Here is a 20,288-nt window from a genome sequence, read left to right on the forward strand (position 1 = left end):
GGAAATCAGTTAGTTTCAACTCATCCCTTACCGGTATAATTTGAGATCATTTAAAATACAGTGTTGGCATGCAGAGGTAGTGTTTGCTTAGCAAACCAGAGAACCCCAGTTTGAATCGCAGCTAGCGCTAGTTTTTATTTCTTTAAAGCGACTAGGCGAATTAATACCCTTTCGGGTATAAAGGGGAACAAATAGTGTTTTGATAGGACATACTCGAAAAAAAACGAAAGGTTCCTTCCAGCAGTGGTATTTGTCGCATGTTCCTTTGAGATTGCTCCCGTAGTAATTTTGTACAGGCTGTGCATACGTTGCCGCTGCTGTAGGCACATCTAATCTAGATTACTAAACAATAAAATGGATTTGAAAACGAAATCACATTTTAATGAACATACACGATCTCCCTTCAAGGAACTAGATTAGATAAGTATTTCAGTATAAATTAAGTATGCTTACACTAAGAAGAAAGTAACATGATTTTTTCAGAGTCATTTTCTTTTTTCTAGGTTATCGATTTGATATATGTATTTTAACCGAAAAGTAACTTTTTAAACAAACTTAAAAATAAAAATAGTTTGAACGACTCTAAGAAATTAAACTGAATATTTGCAGTACATTAAATTTTAGTAAAAAGCGCATGTTTGAAGTAGCCAGGGCTTATTCTTGATTTTCGACAGTTTTTTGTTAAAGATTTTGCTCATTCTCTATATATAAAAAATTTTTCGAACATATTTACTCCGTATATGTTTACATGATCGCACAAATAATTGTGAATTCTTGAAGTGGGAATTATAACTGACATCGAATAACGGAATAAAAAACGATGAAAAAATATTTCCGATAGTATCACGATAGTGAGCACCATTCATCGAAAGTGGTGATAAATTGAAACTATCGATAGTGCCTCTAGTTCGAGCTGTAGCTGGGTGTGCAGAGAGCAGAGATGATTGCTATTATTCGTTGGATTAAAAGAGATCCTAGGCTAAATTGCCGTCTGACTTATAGTTTTTAGTTTTTGTTGGGTTTTTCATCATTACGTAGGACAAAGCTTCTGCATAGTGCAGAAAAAAAGCGTATTCAAACGAAGAAAAAATCTTTAGAACTAAAGATTTCTTAAAATTAAGTGAGATACTAAATTTGATGTATAGAATCAAATGTTCAAAAAAAAATAAAATGTGATTTAAATAATCCTTTTTGTAGTCTTTTTTGGTTTTGTTAAACATAACTTAAACAGTTTATCTTATTTTAAATTAATCGTTTGTTTCTATTTAACCTTAGTTTTTTAAAAACTCTTCGTTTTTACCGGAAAATTACAGTTTTGTTGAAAAAATCTGGCAACACTGGCAATTAACCTTTATCTGAATGCGTCTGTTAACAACTAGCTTGACTTCATCAATTAAAGTTAAACAATTTTGTCATTATATTAAATGATAACGATAGCATTTGTTTGAACTCTCTCTTTACGGGTATAGAATCGGGATCTTGTACCAAACTTATCGACTTATTTGGAGGACGATGATTAAAATAAATTCTCCAGATAACTGTAATGGCTTACGGCAGCGGTGCGTTTTTTAGGCTTTCCACACACGTATAATTACACTAACCAGTAAGAACCCTATCTGTTAACTAATGCGTTATATATGTACGCCTGTTACTACAAACAGTTTTTGTGAGAAATTCAAAAACTTTCCATCATTTTACATAGAGCTCCTAAAGAAATCTAACGCATATGCGTTTCACGTGTGAGCAGTTCTCTCTTTCTTTTACATGGAATTCGCTATTATATTATCCTATATCTCTCTGTCTCTTTTCAATCAAATATTATTATGCTATTAATAACGTGTTATACTTATAACGCAAATAATGGCATATGCAGGGAACGCCTTTATGGAATTTGCCTTTTCTTCTGCTAAGGTGATAGAGTATATTTGATTAAGAATGCCCACGATTTAGCTTTCCCTGATTCTATATATACTTATTTGATGTTGCCTTTGTAACCTTTTTTAAGATATTTGCCTTTTTTTGGCGTTTTTAAGATATTTGCATTTTTTCCCTTAATTGTAAAGGGCAAGGAAAAAGCTCTTATTCCGGACAATATGAAAGTTTTAAACGTTCCATTCGAAAATCGAATGAAAATGCTGCCAGAAAACTTCAAAATGCATCTTGTGGTTCAATGCTACTACAACTATAGAGATTAAAGTTTTGTGGGTTAAAAACTGGAAAGGAGAAAATAGTCAAAGATTTTTCATATAATGAAACTAGTTCATAGATAGTCCCTTTTTACTTGTAAAATAAACATTTCTACAATAAATGGTTATTTTTATTATTTTCCCGGTTTTGTCGTTTTTAGTGCCTTCTTTTGCCTTTTTTGCAATGTCTAGTGCCTTTTGCTGACAATTTTGTATGTGTACATTACGGGCACAATGCAGAAACGCTTTGATGCCTTGCAACTAAGTATTATTGATGAAGTCTTTGAAAGTCCGGTTGAAACCATCATGTAGTGACATTGAATTTTTTCAGTAATAAAAAATACTAGTGCACCCGTATGGCATTGAAACCAAAATCATTGACAAAGATATTGCACGCAATAGAAATTTTCAAATGGTGCTTTTGCATGAAACCAATCGCAAAAATTATTAACTTAGTATTTGTTTTCATTCAACTACTTTTTACCTCCTACAATTTGTCGTTCTCAGTTCGTTTCAAGCTTTTAAACTAAAACTTTCTTAAAACTCTTTCTTTTGACACCAATATTGAAATATCTTGCATAACTTGTGTATAATGTATTTAAATCAGACTTTTCTAGCAGGTGGCAGACATCTTCAAAAAAATATGGAAACTAAAACCTTCCTAATTCTCTCTTGTTTGACACACATGTTGTCATGCATACTTATTTCAATTAATTTATGAATTAACTTGAATTTAACTTTTAAAACAGGTTGCAACTCCTTTAAAAACCTAAAAAATCCGTGGGCCAAATTTCATCAAAATCCGTCCAGACGTGTTTGAGTGCGCAGAGGTCTGTCTCTCAAGGTACCGGTTTTCTTCTTTTTCTTCTTCTTTGGCGCTGTAACCGCCAAGTCGTTTCTCCTCTGTGCCAACTGTACCGGTTTTCATTTCATCAAATTTCACATCACCCTGTACCGCTAAAAAAGTTCTAATCACAAAAAATTCAACTCATCATATTTTGAAAATCGAACGAACGGAGCAGATATGATGATATTCACAAAAAATGCCTGCGCTTATTATATACTTATGTACATCGAAATATAGAAAAAAAGAGTTATTAAAATTACTTTTTTGAATTTACTTACTTTGCAGGCAATCGGCATTTAATAAGTCTTTACATTTTTCATGACATTTCACTCCACATTCTGTACAGCGAACTCCTTGACGGGCGATGCCCCATAATAATCCCTCACACTCATAACAGTACGTCGGTGATGTCGCTGTCCATAGCACGAAATTATGCGGCGTTGTGGAGGAAATTGGGTAGATGAGCGCTTGCAGAGCCTTCTTGTAGACGTGCATTTTCTAAAGCAGAATTATAATAAAAACCAACGTGAGAAACAAATGTGACTGCACTGGTAACAAATATTTGTTAACCGGTTAGTAAAGTTCCCGTCAAATTTTAAACCCTTTTCGCATTCTATGAACTATTGTAACCGGTAAATTTTGTTACTACATATCTTATATTTCATTAAAATTAGTCCCATTTAACTTGTTAAATGCAAAATAGCTTTTTGTCATGGTACAATAATTATAGGTATTGTCTTCCCAGAGAGCGTATATTCCGATCTGCCTTATTTTAAAAATATCATTTTTGCCAACACCTAAAGGTTTACTGTAAAGAAAAAGGGATATTTCTATTCTCCATATACCATATACATATGTCCACGTATTTTTTGTAAACAAACCTTCTTGCATAGAACTTATTTAATTTGCAAAAGCCGAAAAATAAACATTTTCTTAGTAAATAAATAGAGAATTGTTATTGTTCACTTTATTTCAAACGTTTGTTCTTTTGTTTTGAAAAATTATAAAAATTAAATTGAGCGAAAACCAAAAGCAAAGCCAACTAAAAGTAAAAGAATCAACATTGAAAAGCGTCAAACTGAAAATAAGCGAGCACGAATTTCGATGTGAAGCAAAACTCTCTGGGAAGACAATACCTGTAATAATTGTACCATGGCTTTTTGTAACACACAATCGTCCACATTGAACATTTGGAGTTAATTTTGACGGTTGTTTGATTTCAAATAAAAATTTAAAAAAATATTCAAAATCGATTTTTTGTGTTTAAATTTGTTTTGACTTCGTATGCACTATTTATCTCTGCGTACGATGAGGCCTGACGGGAAATAACTAATTATCGCCTTGGCCTCTTTTTTGACGGGCAGACATGCAAAAATTTTGATATTTTTTGATAATTTTTAATGTTATGCTCTCTCTGATTGGCTGAAGCAGAAAGCTTTCTGATACAACTCTCCGCTGAAATGGGTTTCAAACGAGTTAAATGATTTAACTTGTTTATGAACACCTTTTATTCCTTTAACTGGTTCAAGCTCATTTAACATGTTTAACTCGTCAATTTGAATGTATAATACATAAATGTGTATAAAGTTAGCGAATCAACATGAAGAAAAAAATGTCCCATATTCCCATGAATTTGCCATTCATTTGTTGTGGAGAAAATTATTTTGTCGTTCTTGTATTTTTTAGATATAAGGTGTTTTGCTAACTTTACATAACTTTTTTTTTCAATGTTCAATAATTTTTCGAAGAAACAAATAATAATAAAATAGAAAAGCATAACCGGTTGCTTTATGTACAACTTTGAAAATTTAAACAAACAATAATCACCATGGTTAAAATTCAAAAAATAAAGAAGCATCCTCATCAAGCTCTGCAAAGAGTTCAAGATTCATAGAAAATTGCTACACTGCCGGAACAAAGTATTGGCACAGCAAATTTTTCACAATATATGCAAAAAATTGTATTCTAATATTTTTCCGCTAACATCGTATAAAACTATGGTTCATTCTACAACAACAAAAAATATAAAAATGTAATTCCTAAACTTTGTGTAAAACTCGCAAAAACTCAGCTAATTTACATGAAAATTTTCAACTTTTTAATCAGATTTTTAAGAATTTTTTTTGAGTATGCAGATTTGTAGCCCAATCAATTTTATTATAACAAAGTGCAAGTTTTAAGTAGCTAGGAATTACTGTTGATTATTGGCAATTTTTTTTACGCAGTCTCTTCCATACAACCAGTTTTTTTCGAAAATAATTTACATGGAAGAGATGCAAAACATATTCAACAAAAAAAAATCTCAAAATTCAACGCGATTTTTGACTAACTCCGAACTTGCATTTTTGTTTACTAGAATTTAATGGGCTGAAAAACTGCATACCCAAAAAATTCTAAAAATCTGATTAAAAAGTTGAAAATTTTGATGAAAATTTGCTGAATTTTCGCGAGTTTTGCACAAAGTTTAGGAATTATATTTTTATGTTTTTTTGTTATTGAATGAAAAAAATTGTTGCATATATTGTGAAAAATTTGCTGTGCCTATACTTTTCTCCGGCAGTGTATATAATTTTTATCACCCTTTCGCCATATGCATAATCCTCACCCCAAATAACAATTACCTATTACTTGAGTAAATAATAACTGGAACAATTCTTAGCCTTTTTGAATAAAAAGTAATATTTTTTTTCCAATTAAAAAAAGAATGATAAAATCAAAAACCATTTTTAAAAAAGCCACATGGAAAAATATGCAACAAAAAAATTTATTTCTTTTATTATTTTTAAATAATTATTAAACCGCTTTCCAAGTCGCCAAACTTATTTTAAAAATAAGGTAGTTTGAATAAAAAAAGAATAGACAAAATTAAAAACAGTTTTAATGCACAAATAAAGCAAATTATGCAAAAAAAATATTGTTTTTATTATTTTTAACACCGCTTTCCAAGTCTCTAAATTTTTTTAAAAATAAGGCTGTTTAAACAAAAAAAAAATTTATAGCAAATTTAAAAAGAGTTTTAAATGCACAAAACAAGTCAAACGGCTAGTTATGCAACAAAAAAAAATCAATTGTTTTTATTATTTTTAACCAATTTCTAAACCACTTTCCAAGTCCCTAATTTTTTTTTTAATAAGGCGGTTGCATATTCCCATGAATTTGCCGTTAATTAGTTGTGGAGAAAATTATTTTGTCATTCTTGTATTTTTTAGATATAAGGTGTTTTGCTAACTTTATATAACTTTTTTTTCAATGTTCAATAATTTTTCGAAGAAACAGATAATAATAAAATAAAAAAGCACAACCGGTTGCTTTATGTACAACTTTGAAAATTTAAACAAACAATAATCACCAAGGCTGTTTAAACAAGATAAAAATAAAAAATAATCGGCGAAATAAAAAACAGTTTCAATGCACAAAACAATCCTAACGGCAAATTGTGCAACAAAAAAAACTATTGTTCTTATTATTTTGAACCAATTTTTACACCGCCGTTTGGCCGTTTGGCTTGTTTTGTGCATTAAAACTGTTTTGATTTTGTCATAACATTTTTTTTTTTGTTTAAAAGATGGTTAAAAATAATAAAAACAATTGGTTTTTGCGTTGCATAATTGGACGTTTGGCTTATTTTGTGCATTAGAACTGTTTTTGATTTTGTCGTTTAATTTTGGTTTTGTTTAAACAGCCTTATTTTTTTAATAATTTTCGCGGAAAGCTGTTTAATAATTAATTAAAAATAGTAAAAGCAATAAATTTTTTGTTGCATAATTTTCTATGCGGCTCGTTGAAAACCGGTTTTTGATTTTTTCTTTATTTTTTAATTGGAAGAAATTATTATTTTTTATTCAAAGAGGCTTAGAATTGCTCATATTATTATTTATTCAAGTAATAGGTAATTATTATTTTGAGCGAAGATTATGCAGATGGCGATAGGGTGATAAAAATTATATAGCAATTTTCTATGAATCTTGAACTCTTTGCTGAACTTATTTTTTTGAATTTTAACCATGGTGAATATTGTTTGTTTAAAATTCAAAGTGGTACATAAAGCAACCGGTTTTTCTTTTCTATTTTATTATTATTCTTTTCTTCTAAAAATTATTGAACATTGAAAAAAACATTGCCAATTTTTTTTTTCATTTAAAGTTTTTTGTTTTTTTTTCAAAAGTAAACTAGCTCATCATGGAACGGCAAAAAAAACGGCAAATTCGGATATGAAGCCTAGTCTTTTATCTTTGACTTTATATAAAGTTAGCAAATCACCTTATATATATATAAAAGAAATACAAAGACAAAATTATTTTTTCCTCAACTAATTAACGGAAAAAAATCACAAATTCATGGGTATATGCGACATATTTTTCTTCATGTTGTTTCGCTAACTTTATACACATGTATTATAAACTGGTAACAAAACATTGCCCCATGAAATATGCAATGCCATTTCTTCACCAAAACTAATTCTAAGGAGCCTAGTTATTTGTACGAAAGACTTCAATTTCTCCAATCATCGAAGTCTGAACTTTTAGTACACACCAAATATTGAACCCTTGTCTCTGAACGTCAGTTTTTTATCAATTCCATACGTCTTTGGAGCTCTCTTCCTATTTGGGTAAGAACTATTATAGCAATGAATGCAATTAATATATAAATTTGTTTACTCTGTGTGTACCTGCAATTCCTACATATTATTATATAAATTTTATTTTTTCTTTTTATTGTCTACCTATTATTATATTATTTTTTCTTCTGTTTCCCCGCCCTCTCCCTCTTTTCCAAATACATAAGTATATTCTAAATTGCCATACACTGTATCATATACATATGTTTTTTTAGATTTAATAAAAAAATTGTAAACGCGTGACTAGCACTAAAAAATAATTGTAAGATTGTTGTGTTAGGATAAATCAATAAATAAACAAACAAACAAACAAACTGTTTAGCTGAGCATTTTGACGGCATTACGAATGTACATAGAATTTCGGTTACAATAAATAAATAAAGTTACTGTCAATTTTTAAACCCTTTTGGCATTCTCCACACCTTGTAACCGGTAAATGTTGTTACCGTCTCATGAGCAGGTAACAAAATATTGCCCCGTGAAATATGCAACACCAGAATTTCTGCAAATCTCCAAAGCTCAATTGTTGAATAAATAAGGTAAATAGAATTGCGGTTGCAAGAAGTGGTGAAACTTGTTGGTAACAAAATATGCTTATTATAAAATGTTCGGTTACAAGCGGAAAAGGCCTGTTAGGGCCAGTTTCTCAATGTCTAGATAACACTGATCTCCGGTCAAACATCGTTGTCAGTGTTACTGACACTATGCATATAACACTGTGTCGGTAACGGCGGCAACGATGTTTAACTGGGGATTGGTGTTAACCAGAGTCGGTGAAAACAGCCCTTAAAGTAGATTCCCACGGCACGTAATTCGCTTAATAACTCGTTTGACAGCTCTACTGCTTGTTGGTATTTGCCATTTATTACTATTCTTTGCTGTGAATGTTCGATGATGGAGAAAAAAGTAAGTTAAAATAAAGATTTAACTTTGTTTAGCGAATATTATATTAATTCTAGGTACTTTACGAAAAGTTGTTTTGGCCATTAGTAAACTGCTCCTCATGGAACAGTTCCTCTGAGGACAAATGGTATCCTGCAGCATACTTTTTTAACAATTTATTTTTTTGCTTCCGGCGGCCGCCGTGGTGTAGACGTTAGCAGTGCGCGCTACCACTCCGCAGGGTCTCGGTTAAAGCCCTGGCCAAAGCAACATCACAAAAAAAAATTCACAGCGATCGCCCCTCGGCAAGCAATGGCAAACCTCCGAGTATATTTCTGCCATGAGTGATGCTCAAAACAGCGCCCGCGGGCGAAACTCTTCAAAACCTCTCTGTAGATTTTATATGGGCGCGCGCAGAGTAAAACATCTCTCTGAACATCACTGCATGAAAAACAGCTTCTCATAAAAATGCAATCGCCGTTGGCAGCCGGCGTAAAACTGTAGGTCCCTCCTCTTTGTGTAACAACATCAAGGCGCACGCCAAAAATCGGAGGAGAAGCTCTGCCAAACACTAACATATTCTGTAAGCGCCAATCTATTATTATTATTTTTATAAAATAACTTTTTCTGTTATTATGCAACTTTTGCTCACTTTTTTTCTTTGGTTTACTCTTTCGTTTTCATTTGGCAGCTAATTTCTATAAATTTCCGATAAAAATGGGGTACGATAACGATTCGTTCATAATTCGCAAGGAAATTGAGACTGAACTACTTACAAATGTGGTAATTCGCTCTAAAAAATTTGTATGGCGAATTACGTAATTCGAAGGGTAATTGGGGCGCCAATTGCGATTGGGAGAGCGAATTACGTGCTCGATTACCGATACTCGGTACCGATTTAAAAAGTATCCAATACTTTCGATACTCGGTTCCGAAATATTTAGGTCTCTAATGAAAGCGCACACAGGCCAAAAATATGGAAAACCCCGTTCAGGGAGACTCGCTTATCAAAAGTTGAATTCAAATACACGATTCACGATTCGATTCAAATAAAAAAATGTACATACATACATATGTCGGTCCGTCGCCAAAATGCAGAGTAACTCTTACTTGCCTGAAGCATTTTTGATCTAGATGAATCGGGCGATATTATCTTTGTAGGCCTGAAAGACTTCTTCATCCGTCAAAGTGTTTTTCTTGAAACTTGATAAAATAATATTTTACTGTTGCAATAATTTCAAGTTTTTTAGCCGACATCATATAAAATAGTATTGGGGAACAGAAACGAGTACCACATGGTAATTTTTGTTAAAGGTTTTTAGATTAAATTTTTTTCATAAAAATATGATTCATGCTTTAACCAAAACCATATAAATCAAATTTTAAAACTTTGTGCACAGCTTAGAAAAGTTTAACAAAATTTCTTTAAAGAATTGAGCTTTTTAATCTAATTTTTTAGAATTTTTTGAGTATGCAGTTTTGTAGCTCATTAGCAGCGTCGATTTTTAATATTTTTTTTGCTGATGGCTTTTGAGGGTTTTTTCATATAACAAGTGCAATTAAAAAAAACTGGCATTCGTTTTTTTCTTTCCAAACGGTTTTGCACATTTTTTTTCATAAAAAATTCATGCTTGTATAGAAATATGTGCAAAAAGCCGTCAGCAAAAGAAAACTTGAACTTATTATACTAAATTCAACTTTTCAATTCCATTTTTAAAAAATTTTTAAAAACTTTAATTAATGTTTAGGTGCAAGTTCCAAGTATATAAAAATTTCCATTGATTTTTGATATTTTTTTTTGTCGAGGGTGTTGCTCGTTTTCTTTCATATAAAAATAGATTTGGTTCATGCGTTATATGGAAGAAAATGCGAAACACACTTGGCAGAAAAATTTTCAAAAATCAACGATAATTTTTAGAGACCCAAAATTTAATGGGCTACAAAACTGCCTACTCAAAATACTAAGAAATTGAATTGAAAAGTTGAAAATTTTGATGAAATTTTTTTGGTATTTCTTGAACTTACTTGAGTTCTATATGAAATTGAAAAAAATTATTCTGTTGGTTTTTGCTGTAGAATGAACCATGTTTTTATAAAAAAAAAATAATAATAAAATGGTATGGAAAATAGGGTATTCATATTGTTGACGCTGACTGCATATGCATATGTAAGTATATGCCTGTTTAACTCTCGATTTCGCTAGGTAACAACCTTTTTTTGGTAGTACATAAAGTAATGTTATATTTTATTACTACCGTGCCATCTGGCTTGAGAGTAGAGGTTTAATAAATCCATACTACTTTGATTTTAATACTGTCACCCTACATTTTGTTTGGTGCTTATTCATAGCCGTAATTAATACATATGTAGGTACATCTTATTTCGCTAAACTTACCAGTTCTTCGTCATTCAATGTGGCCCGAGGTACAGCTGAAGTTAGTCCGGCATTGCGCTTGGTGGCAGCCATAGTCTGTATTTTGTAATTGTTGTTTTTAAATTTTTTGGAAAAAATGTTAGTTTTAAAATCAGTTCTAAGAATTTTGGTTCTTTAAACAAATCATGAATTCAAATCAAATTAAAAAATAGATAGATGTACATAAATCTCATAGCATATAAAACAAACAGCATATGCAAACTACTGAATTTTTTAAGCATATACAAAAACACAAAGTGGTACAGATACATATGTAATACCGTTGCGTGCTGAATTAGAAATAAAGGAACACTGGTGGATCTATGGTTCAAAGGAGCTGTATTAAAATCAACTAAATTTAAGTGCATAGAGAAACGGAGAAAGTGTTAATGGTATTACGTCCACTTGCAGAACATCCAAAGTTAAATATGTACATATATAAATATAAAGGTAGTTACCACAGATTTAAATTTCTATTTTCTTAAACGACGCAATGTCTTGCCTCTCTTGAGAATTGGCTCTGAGATAACTTGGGACTTAGGGAATTCAGAATTCGGTAGGTATCGCTCGACCTTTTTGTATTTTTTACAACGAACTTTTGAAATTCAATATTTGAATAAAAATTATAAAATCAAAAGGAAAAACCAGAATCAATGTCAAATATTAAGGTAAACTGATCTTCCAACGGTTGGATACACACAGCATCACATATTGGCACTGTAGACGGTTACATAACACGTTTCGAAACAGCCTCAGTTTTAATTTTCAAAATCGTGTATTTTACTACCGGATTGTTTAAAACAACTTCATTTCTGAAAAGAATAGCCCAAAATTAATTTTTTAATCTCTCATTTTAACTATGAGTATAATACTTTCAGGGTAATAATAAATAACTCAAATCACTTATATAAAAGTGATGTACAAAAAATGTATGAATTAACACATTTGACAATAGGACTGCGCTTTCAAAAAATGTATTATAAGTCATATTAACTGATTAAAATCCTCTTTTAAGCGGTAGGCACTAAAAAATAAAATATAAAGCTATAACTAGGCGAGATAAGCTATTTTCACAATTTCTTCAAAGTCATATATAGTGTCTAAATCATTAACTTTTGTATTGTTGTCGTATATTCAAACTTGATAGCGTATTATTTCGTATTGGAAACGATTTTCAGCAGAAACTATTAGCTCTCATATAAAGTTTTATTCGAATTATTGAATTACAGTATATTGCAACTATATATATATACAGCTTTGCTGCCTTTATGCTTAAGTGCACATTTAAGACACCTACCCTAAAATGCGCATCAGCTGCATTATTTTTAACATTTATAAAGAAACTGCTCCGATATATGCATTCAACATACCTACACGTTAGCGATACCTGCCTTAAAAATTGTGCAACTATTATCAATTATCAAAAAGGTATTACGGTTATCTGCACTGGCGCTACAATTTCCTCATTTTACAAGCTTTTATTTATTTTGCTCATCTCGCAGAACAACGAAAATGGCAATCAATTTATGTAGTTATATAGATAATTAGATACACTTCAGTAAAAATATCGCTTGCAGTAATTTCTACGTTGTAAGTGCTCCGCCATTATTTGGTTTAATAGGGATTCGGATACCTTCCTTATGGAAGCAGTAAAGAAAATTCGCTTAATTGCTTTTATCGGTTAAGTGCGCACGTGTATTGGCTTTCCAACGTCATCCTAATCCGAATTTTGTTTAGTTGGATTCATTACGGAAAAACTCACTCAACAAAAGCATTTGAGTACGGCAAGTATAACTATACAAAGGGTTGCCACATCAAAACAAATGCTCAAAACCTACAACCCATTTCTCACGTGTTGCGATGGGTGAAAGATAACGAGCGCATTTACGTGGTAGCGCACAAATAATGGATTTGAAGGGAAAAACATCGCTCAAAATCGGCCAAAGCGAATTCCTATAAATAAAATTAATAACAATCGACTAATTGGCGCTAAACCGCCCAATCTGGACACTCTGAATGAGACGTACCGTAAGAGCAACCGTGTACGTATATGTACATATATAACACTGCTATTCAAATTTGGTGGTTTATAAACTGCTCGAATTACACTCCAACTCTTTGTCCTTACTTAGGTAGTGACCTCTTCCGATCTGGCGGGCCAGAACCTGCCTTATTATGTATCACGAACGATAGACAACACGAACGATTCGCTCCTTCCCAAAATACTTTTGCCAGTAACTGTATATGGGGAGAATCACTTCAAATCTCCTAGCGCGGCGCGCAAGCGCTAAATACTGTTGTTTTCAACTCGCGCTGAAGGTAGGAAAATGGTAAAAAAAATTCCTTAGCTTTTCAAAGACGTTGTCAGATTTTCCGATTTTTTCCCCAGAGTGCCCAAGCATTTGCCTACGAGTAATAAAAGAGTGAAAGTACCGCACGCGTCGCTAGGCTCGGTCGGTCTGTGGACCCTTTATTTATTCATTCCTATAATCATGTGTTTTTAATATCTAGGTATGCTTCTGATATTAGTTCATTTGTTACTCGATAGGTGGCTTGGTACATACATATGATCTCTAAACTGTAAATGAATTGTCACTCTGAATTTATATAAACGACGACGTTATTATTTCTTCTTTTAGTACGGGAGCTAGCAACGTCGTGAAAACAGGAATTTCAGGACAGCTGGTTTTTTAATATGACATCTCTCTTACTCCCTCGGTTAGCGTGGGGCCATCTGGCAGGCGGTAATGGTTGCGTTGACTAGTGCGCATCCTATCTTTACAGTTAAAAATGCTAATTATTTAAATCATTTTAGTAAGGCTAATTTTCTTTCCATTGGCTTTAACTAGCTTTTAGAAACGTAGATTTGTTATTGCCAGACATGTCCGTTGTTGCTAACATTGTGCCAGACGTCATTTTTTATGAAAAAAAATTAATTTTTTCACCTTATTTTAGTAAAGCTCAAAATTTAATATGATGTTGTGTAAGTTCTAATGAATATAAAATTAATTTGCCAGACATTAATTCGGTTGCTAAAGCAAGAGCCAGACCTATTTAAAGCTGAAAAGTATTAGACTATGTTCAAACAGGCACCTTATTTTCAATTAAGAACCTTTTCTCAATTTAGGCCTTAATTGTTACACAATTTATCATACGAAAATCAAAGGGTATTGGCGCCTAAAAAGGGTTAAATTGCCCCTTCAGTCGCACAACGGCAACACTGATCGGCAGTATCTATCACTATCGCAATGGTGTCGCAATCATAATTACTTTTTGTATGCACCACAGATATAAAAGTAAACGGAAGTAAATGATTTTCGTTGTATAATGTATGTATTATCTCACCCTATACTTTAAGCCAAACAATTTGTTTAAATTTTGCGCCTGATTGTATGCTATCTAGCGTACACAGCATGCACTTGATAAAAAAATTTTGATTTTATACTTTTGTCATTCGCAATACAAATTGTAAGCAGTGTATGCATATCGTTACCCTAATATAGAAAGGCCCTAACTCATATTTTTTACCGAAGCGGGGTTTTAACGGATTTTGATGTATAACCTCTAGTTGCACCTTCTCTAAAAAAATTGTTGCATTCTTATGGAAATTAACGGTAATACAAGCATTAAAAAAAGGCCCTAACTCAATCCATATTATTTATATTTTTTATTTGAAGCCCTAACTCACACTATACTTATATATGGTAAATAAAATTAATTGCAAAGTACTCATCGCTTTTCTTTGTTTTATGAATCGAAGCTAAATAAACAGTTTTCTATTGTAAAGATCAGAGCGTGTTTGTTTTCGAAAACTGTACTTTAATATAAAATATAAGTGTGCAAATTTGTAAATATGGATATTGTGAGTGAAAGCACTGACAGTGATGATCAAAAGATAAAGGATTCTGCACCAAAAAGAAGTCGTAAAGCACATCCATCTAAATGGATGCAAAATAAGAACAAAATAATTAGAATGAAGGGTGAACAATATGTATGTAAATCGAAAAAAGGAGATTTGCAGAGACCAGCAAGACAGCTTGGTGAACCATGCTCATCAAATTTTTGTGAAAAAAGTTCACTAAGGAATTGTTCTGCTTTTATGGAGCCTGTACGTATAGAAATATTCAGTTTATTTTGGTCGATGTCGTGAGATCAAAAACGCCTATATGTTATAAATCTTGTCGACTTTGCGAAAAAAAACAGATTTGTTCCGAATTTTCCAAACGTACACAGTCCCTTGCATTATCAAGTGCTTTGCTTGCCTTTTGTCAGAAAACTAGCGTTACAGTAGAGCAACAGTATTTAATAAGTGGGCATACAGAAATGGAATGTGACTCAACGCATTCGCTTATAGAAAGAAAAATATGTGGAAAGCAATTGAGCTTTCCTTCACAGTTTGGGTAATTCATCAGGGAGGCACGAAGAGACCCATCTCCCTTACAAGCACATCAATTGCACTACGACGATTTTTTGGATTTTGAGAATATTCCAAAGCGATACTTATCTATTCGACCAGGTAACAAAAGCTACTATACAAAAAATTAATCTGGAATATTAATAGCAAATTTTTTTAGGCAGAAGCAGTGGAGATCCCACTGTTAACATGCTGCCCGCATTGGCTTATGATTCTTCTAGGTTATTATATTACAAAACACAAATAAATGGAGAAAACGAAATACTTCCACAACGATCAAAAATCAGTACTCAAGATACCACTCCTAAATATCTACATAAAAACAAAATTGCAATATCGAAGAAAAAGTGGGATAATTTACAGGAACTCAAAAAGTTTATACCTTCTGATTGCCACCATTTTTATGATAAATTAACTTTTAAAAACTGATTTCTTCCTCTTATTCCATAGCATACCGATTATTCATTATTAAAGAAATGAAATACTTTGTATTTAGCTTGTTCCAAAAAGCCCTATCTCACGACTTTTTTTTTTAATTACAATAAAAAAGCCCTATGTCATAAAACTTTGTTAAAAATAAAAATTCATAAAAAACTCTTTTAGAACTAAACAAGCTATTAGTTTTTATTAAAATTTCCATTTCAATAAAACTTATTTGTTTTCTGGTTAAATTTTCAAACAGTTTTTTTCTTCTCCTGTAAAGTAACGAAAATATGAGTTAGGGCCTTTTCATATTAGGTTAACGATACACATATGCATGTACGTACATAGGTACATAAAAAAAGCACATATTAGGCGTGTTTCCTTAAAGCATCACAATATAAAGCTAAATATTGGCCAAATAAAACAAACTACATAGATTACTTCCTATGTTGGCTTAATTTTGTAAGTTGTTTGACTACAAATAAAAAAAATATTAAACTACCCAAATTCAGTCCTTTTGTTAACGCATGCGATTTCTTTAAGGCCGTGCCACATGATTGGTACATACATACATACATACATACTTACATATTTGTACATTTTTTTTATTGGACTATTGGTACAAAATGAAAAAATTGGGACCCCTTTTATTTGTAGTCACACGATTGGTACAATACAGCGAACTTCTATTGGGAAATTTGTACAAATTGTTTGTCGTGGTTGGGATAAAGAAAAACATTTGTGCATTTACACGATTGGAATACGATTTGCACCAAATTTTGCCCAAACGGCCAATCGTGTGACACTGCCTTTAGAGACTTAAAAATGCTTAGTTTGTACCCACTGTTTACATATCTCTGCGGGAGATGAGATATGAAAAGAAATAGCTTATTATCGCATTGGCCTCTTGTGTGGCAAGCGGACATGCATACAATTTTGATATTTTTTTTTAATTTTTAATTACTAATATTTTTGTGAATACATATAAATTTTTTAACGTTGTTGTGTCAAATGAAGCCATTTCTGTTTGGCTGAAGCAGAAAGCTTTTAGAATAGCAATGCCTCTAGTTAGTTCAATATACAAGCCAAGATAGATTTTCATAAGCCAATATATGTAATTACGTTCGCTAAATCTTCCATACAAATAGCTTACATTTCTGTCAAATAAAACACGCCTATTGTATGTAGTGTGTACCTATTAAACGTATTTTATAATTATTCGAGTGGTGTACTTAATATAATATAAGTTATGAAATTAAAATCATTATAAAAATACATGCGTAAAAATTTTAATATTTGATTTTAATTATGTATGTAGGTATGTATATCACATTGGTTCAAAAGATTCTAAAAATCTTTCTTTATTAAAGGTAGTTTGTGGATTGCGATAGCTGTACCGCTATCGAACGCAAATTGCGATAGAAGAGCAGTTTAGCTTTCGTTTACGCATTACAGAGAGCCTAAAATGCGAAAGGGGAAAAAATGAAAGCGAAAAGGGCAATTTTCAATGCGCCTGTCGCATTGTAGGGTGCCAATATTCCAAATTTTCGCAATTTTGCTATCGCATCACATTAAAGAGTAACCCCCCAGGTGTAGCATTTCTTAAACAAATAAAAAGGAAAGTTTCCGTCAGACTTTTTATTTACTTAGTCTCTTTTGCGAAATTTTGAACTAATACTGCTTGTTTTTAAGTAGAAATGTAATTTTAACCTAACTAGTTTTTGGTTTTTCATGAATTTGGCTAAAAATTTGGAAATTTTATATATAAAAAATTAATATAGCGAGTTTTGAAACAGTAACTGTTACATAGCTAGCTTTTCTTAGCTTTTCGCGTTCTCTCTTCCATGAAGATTGGTCTACTTCTTTTTTACGACGTCTTCCACTAGCCACCGAAACTACCACGTTTTCTCGCAGTTTTCTAAGTTCATCAGAAGATGGAGACTTTTGAACTTGTATAAATACGTACAATGAATATTATAGCGACTTCTGCAAGTGTATATATACAGTAAGTACTATAGCGACTTTTGCTAGAGTAGCTAACATTTGATGCTATTTTTTTCAGAATATATAAGGATTTTGCACTGTATTGTTCGTGGACATGAAACTACTTTAAATACTGGTACGTTAACCACCAAAAACTAAAAATCGAAAAAATTTTACATAGAGCACTTTGCAAGTGGACTACTCAACTCTTTTTGTGTAAAGAAACCTCAGCATTTGATTTAAAGGTAAACAAAATTTTAAAAGTATATTTTTCATTTTGCGTTTTTTATAGAAAAATGGAAAATTTCCGAAAATCTAACGACGCCATTGGAAAGCTGTGGAAAAACTACTTGCAAATGGGGTGTTTGGATTTCACATTTACATTTTCATACCACCAGCGCGAGTTTAAAACAACAGAATTTAGTGCTTGCGCGCCGCGCTAGGAGAGTTGACGTGATTCTCGCCAAACGTATGTATGTATAGCTTTTACACTGCGGATCGCGATCCTAGATCTTGATATTTGTTGAAGGTGTAGCATCAAATATTGATGGACTTTTATTTTAAAATGGATCGCAAAATATCTAAAAATTTTGAAATCCGGATCACGGGTCGTGGATCGCGCAATAAATATTGAAAGCGTAGCATATTCAAAACGTGATCCATAGATTTCGTCAGTACATCTTGTACTCTCATAATGCGAAATCGAAAGCGTATTCGCTCTCGGCGCTTAAAACCTTTTAGAACAAATTGAAAGCATTTAAATTAACATTGGAAATTTTAAAAGAATTATGGAATGCATTATCTGTAAATTATTGGTACAAAATAAAAATATTTTCTTGCGCCATAATAAGCGTGCCGCACAAAAATTATGCAAATACTGATGCGATAAATATTGAAGGTTTGGCACACACTCACGATCACGATCTAAATATTGCGATCCGTATTGACGGTGTGACAGGCGCCTAAGATTACAGTTTTAGAACGGGAATTTAAAAACAGCGAACTGTCAATCGGTCCAGGCGCTAGTCAACTCCCTTTCTCCGATATTATATTGCCAGCCAGAGAAAAAGATCTCTCAGCTGCAGCAATACTAGTTTCGACAAATAAGGGAACTTTGTTCTATTTCCTTCTCACTACTCAATTACATTAAAGTTTACAGTAATGTCAATTGTTTCCGTGCTCTATATTTCAACTTCATCTTCATATATTTCTGTGGTTTGTGAAACAGTTCGCCTAAAAAAAATAAAAGAAAAAGAGCTGTGCATCGTTGTTAGAAGGTAATGAGTTATCAGGAATCACAGTATATACAGAAATAAACCTTTTCGCAGTTTTTCACCATTTGGTCCCCGAGGAGTACTTTTGGGTTGTGTGCAGCGTTTTCGTTTTGCGAGCACGGCAACAGTTACTGTGGGGAATTTCGCCTCATGATTAGAAAAGTTCTTTTCGAGGATAAAATATACATAATTATCAGCCGGGCTCCCATTTTCATTTACTTTTGCGTTTTCGTAAAAATCGTACATTTTTTATATTTTTGGGTGCTCTTGAATTCGCAACTTTTTGTTATCGATAAGTTCCATTTTCCACATCGTTTCCAGCATTCTTAAAAGCTATCCCTTGAAGGTATGCAACAATTATCGCACATTTATCGTCCGCACCAAATCGTAAATCTTCGTTGCTTTGATAAATTTTCGTTGCCCAAAACGGAGATGTGTATAATAAATAGTGAATTAAGCAAATAAAATCAACAAAACAAACAAAAGTTAATTTTAGGACGCCAAAAATATCGCAAAATATAATGGGCATAATCAAAAATAAATTTAAACTAAGCTAGCTTGTTATTTATGTTAATTTTGCCATTTACTTTTCATTCCACCGTCTCATCGGCAACCGATTTGAAACCTCAAAAATTTTCCGATTTGCGAATATTGGAGCACGTAATTTTGAAAACTAAAACGCAAAATTTTTGCGAATTCGGACACGGGAGCCCGGCTGTATGTGTTATTTGTGAGCAAAATGTAGGTTAAGTATAATATCCATCTTTAATGTATGCTGATATTCATGCTTAATGAAGAATAATATCAATAGTTAAGTACAAAATTAACGCTTGTGTTTTATAAACTGGAAAACTCAAATCGTAATTATAGCTCTGAATGGAGTTTTCTTAAATGTAAGTTTATAATGAAAAAAAGTCTTTATAAGATTATATTTTTATGAAAAAACGTAAATTTTGTGAATTTATCAAGCAAAATTTTAAATTTCCGAATATATTTAAGTCTTTATTAAAAAAACACAAGGTTTGTATAGTTATACAGACCCTAATGCCTGCCAGCGCATCCGCCTAGAAAGTTCATTAAGCACACACACCTAAATTTGAGTGATCTACAAGTTAATAGCGTTTTCAGCATTTAACAGTTCATTATCATGTACGGTGTATACACTGAACTATGATAATCTGTACTATCTATAATAGTAGACAATAATTTGCAACGTTTTTACACCTTTGCAATTAATTTCGGTCATTA

General features: G+C 32.1%; 1 protein-coding gene across 10 annotated transcripts in view; it reads right to left on the minus strand.

The window, feature by feature from the left end:
- LOC118745736 overlaps nt 1-20,288 on the minus strand; it is a 351,287-nt gene that overhangs the window by 247,731 nt on the left and 83,268 nt on the right. For 9 of the 10 annotated variants that reach the window (XM_036479375.1, XM_036479368.1, XM_036479369.1 and 6 more), the window contains 2 exons: nt 10,929-11,003; nt 3,312-3,531 (listed from right to left, as the gene is read on the minus strand). In XM_036479375.1, coding sequence (XP_036335268.1) covers nt 3,312-3,531; nt 10,929-11,003 — 295 coding nt within the window. The remainder of the gene's footprint in view (nt 1-3,311; nt 3,532-10,928; nt 11,004-20,288) is intronic. The other variant, XM_036479370.1, reaches the window with a different exon arrangement.

Source organism: Rhagoletis pomonella, unplaced genomic scaffold (assembly GCF_013731165.1).
Source record: "Rhagoletis pomonella isolate Grant_MI unplaced genomic scaffold, Rhpom_1.0 Rhpom_scaffold_00009, whole genome shotgun sequence".
In the NCBI taxonomy this organism is placed as follows: Eukaryota; Metazoa; Arthropoda; class Insecta; order Diptera; family Tephritidae; genus Rhagoletis; species Rhagoletis pomonella.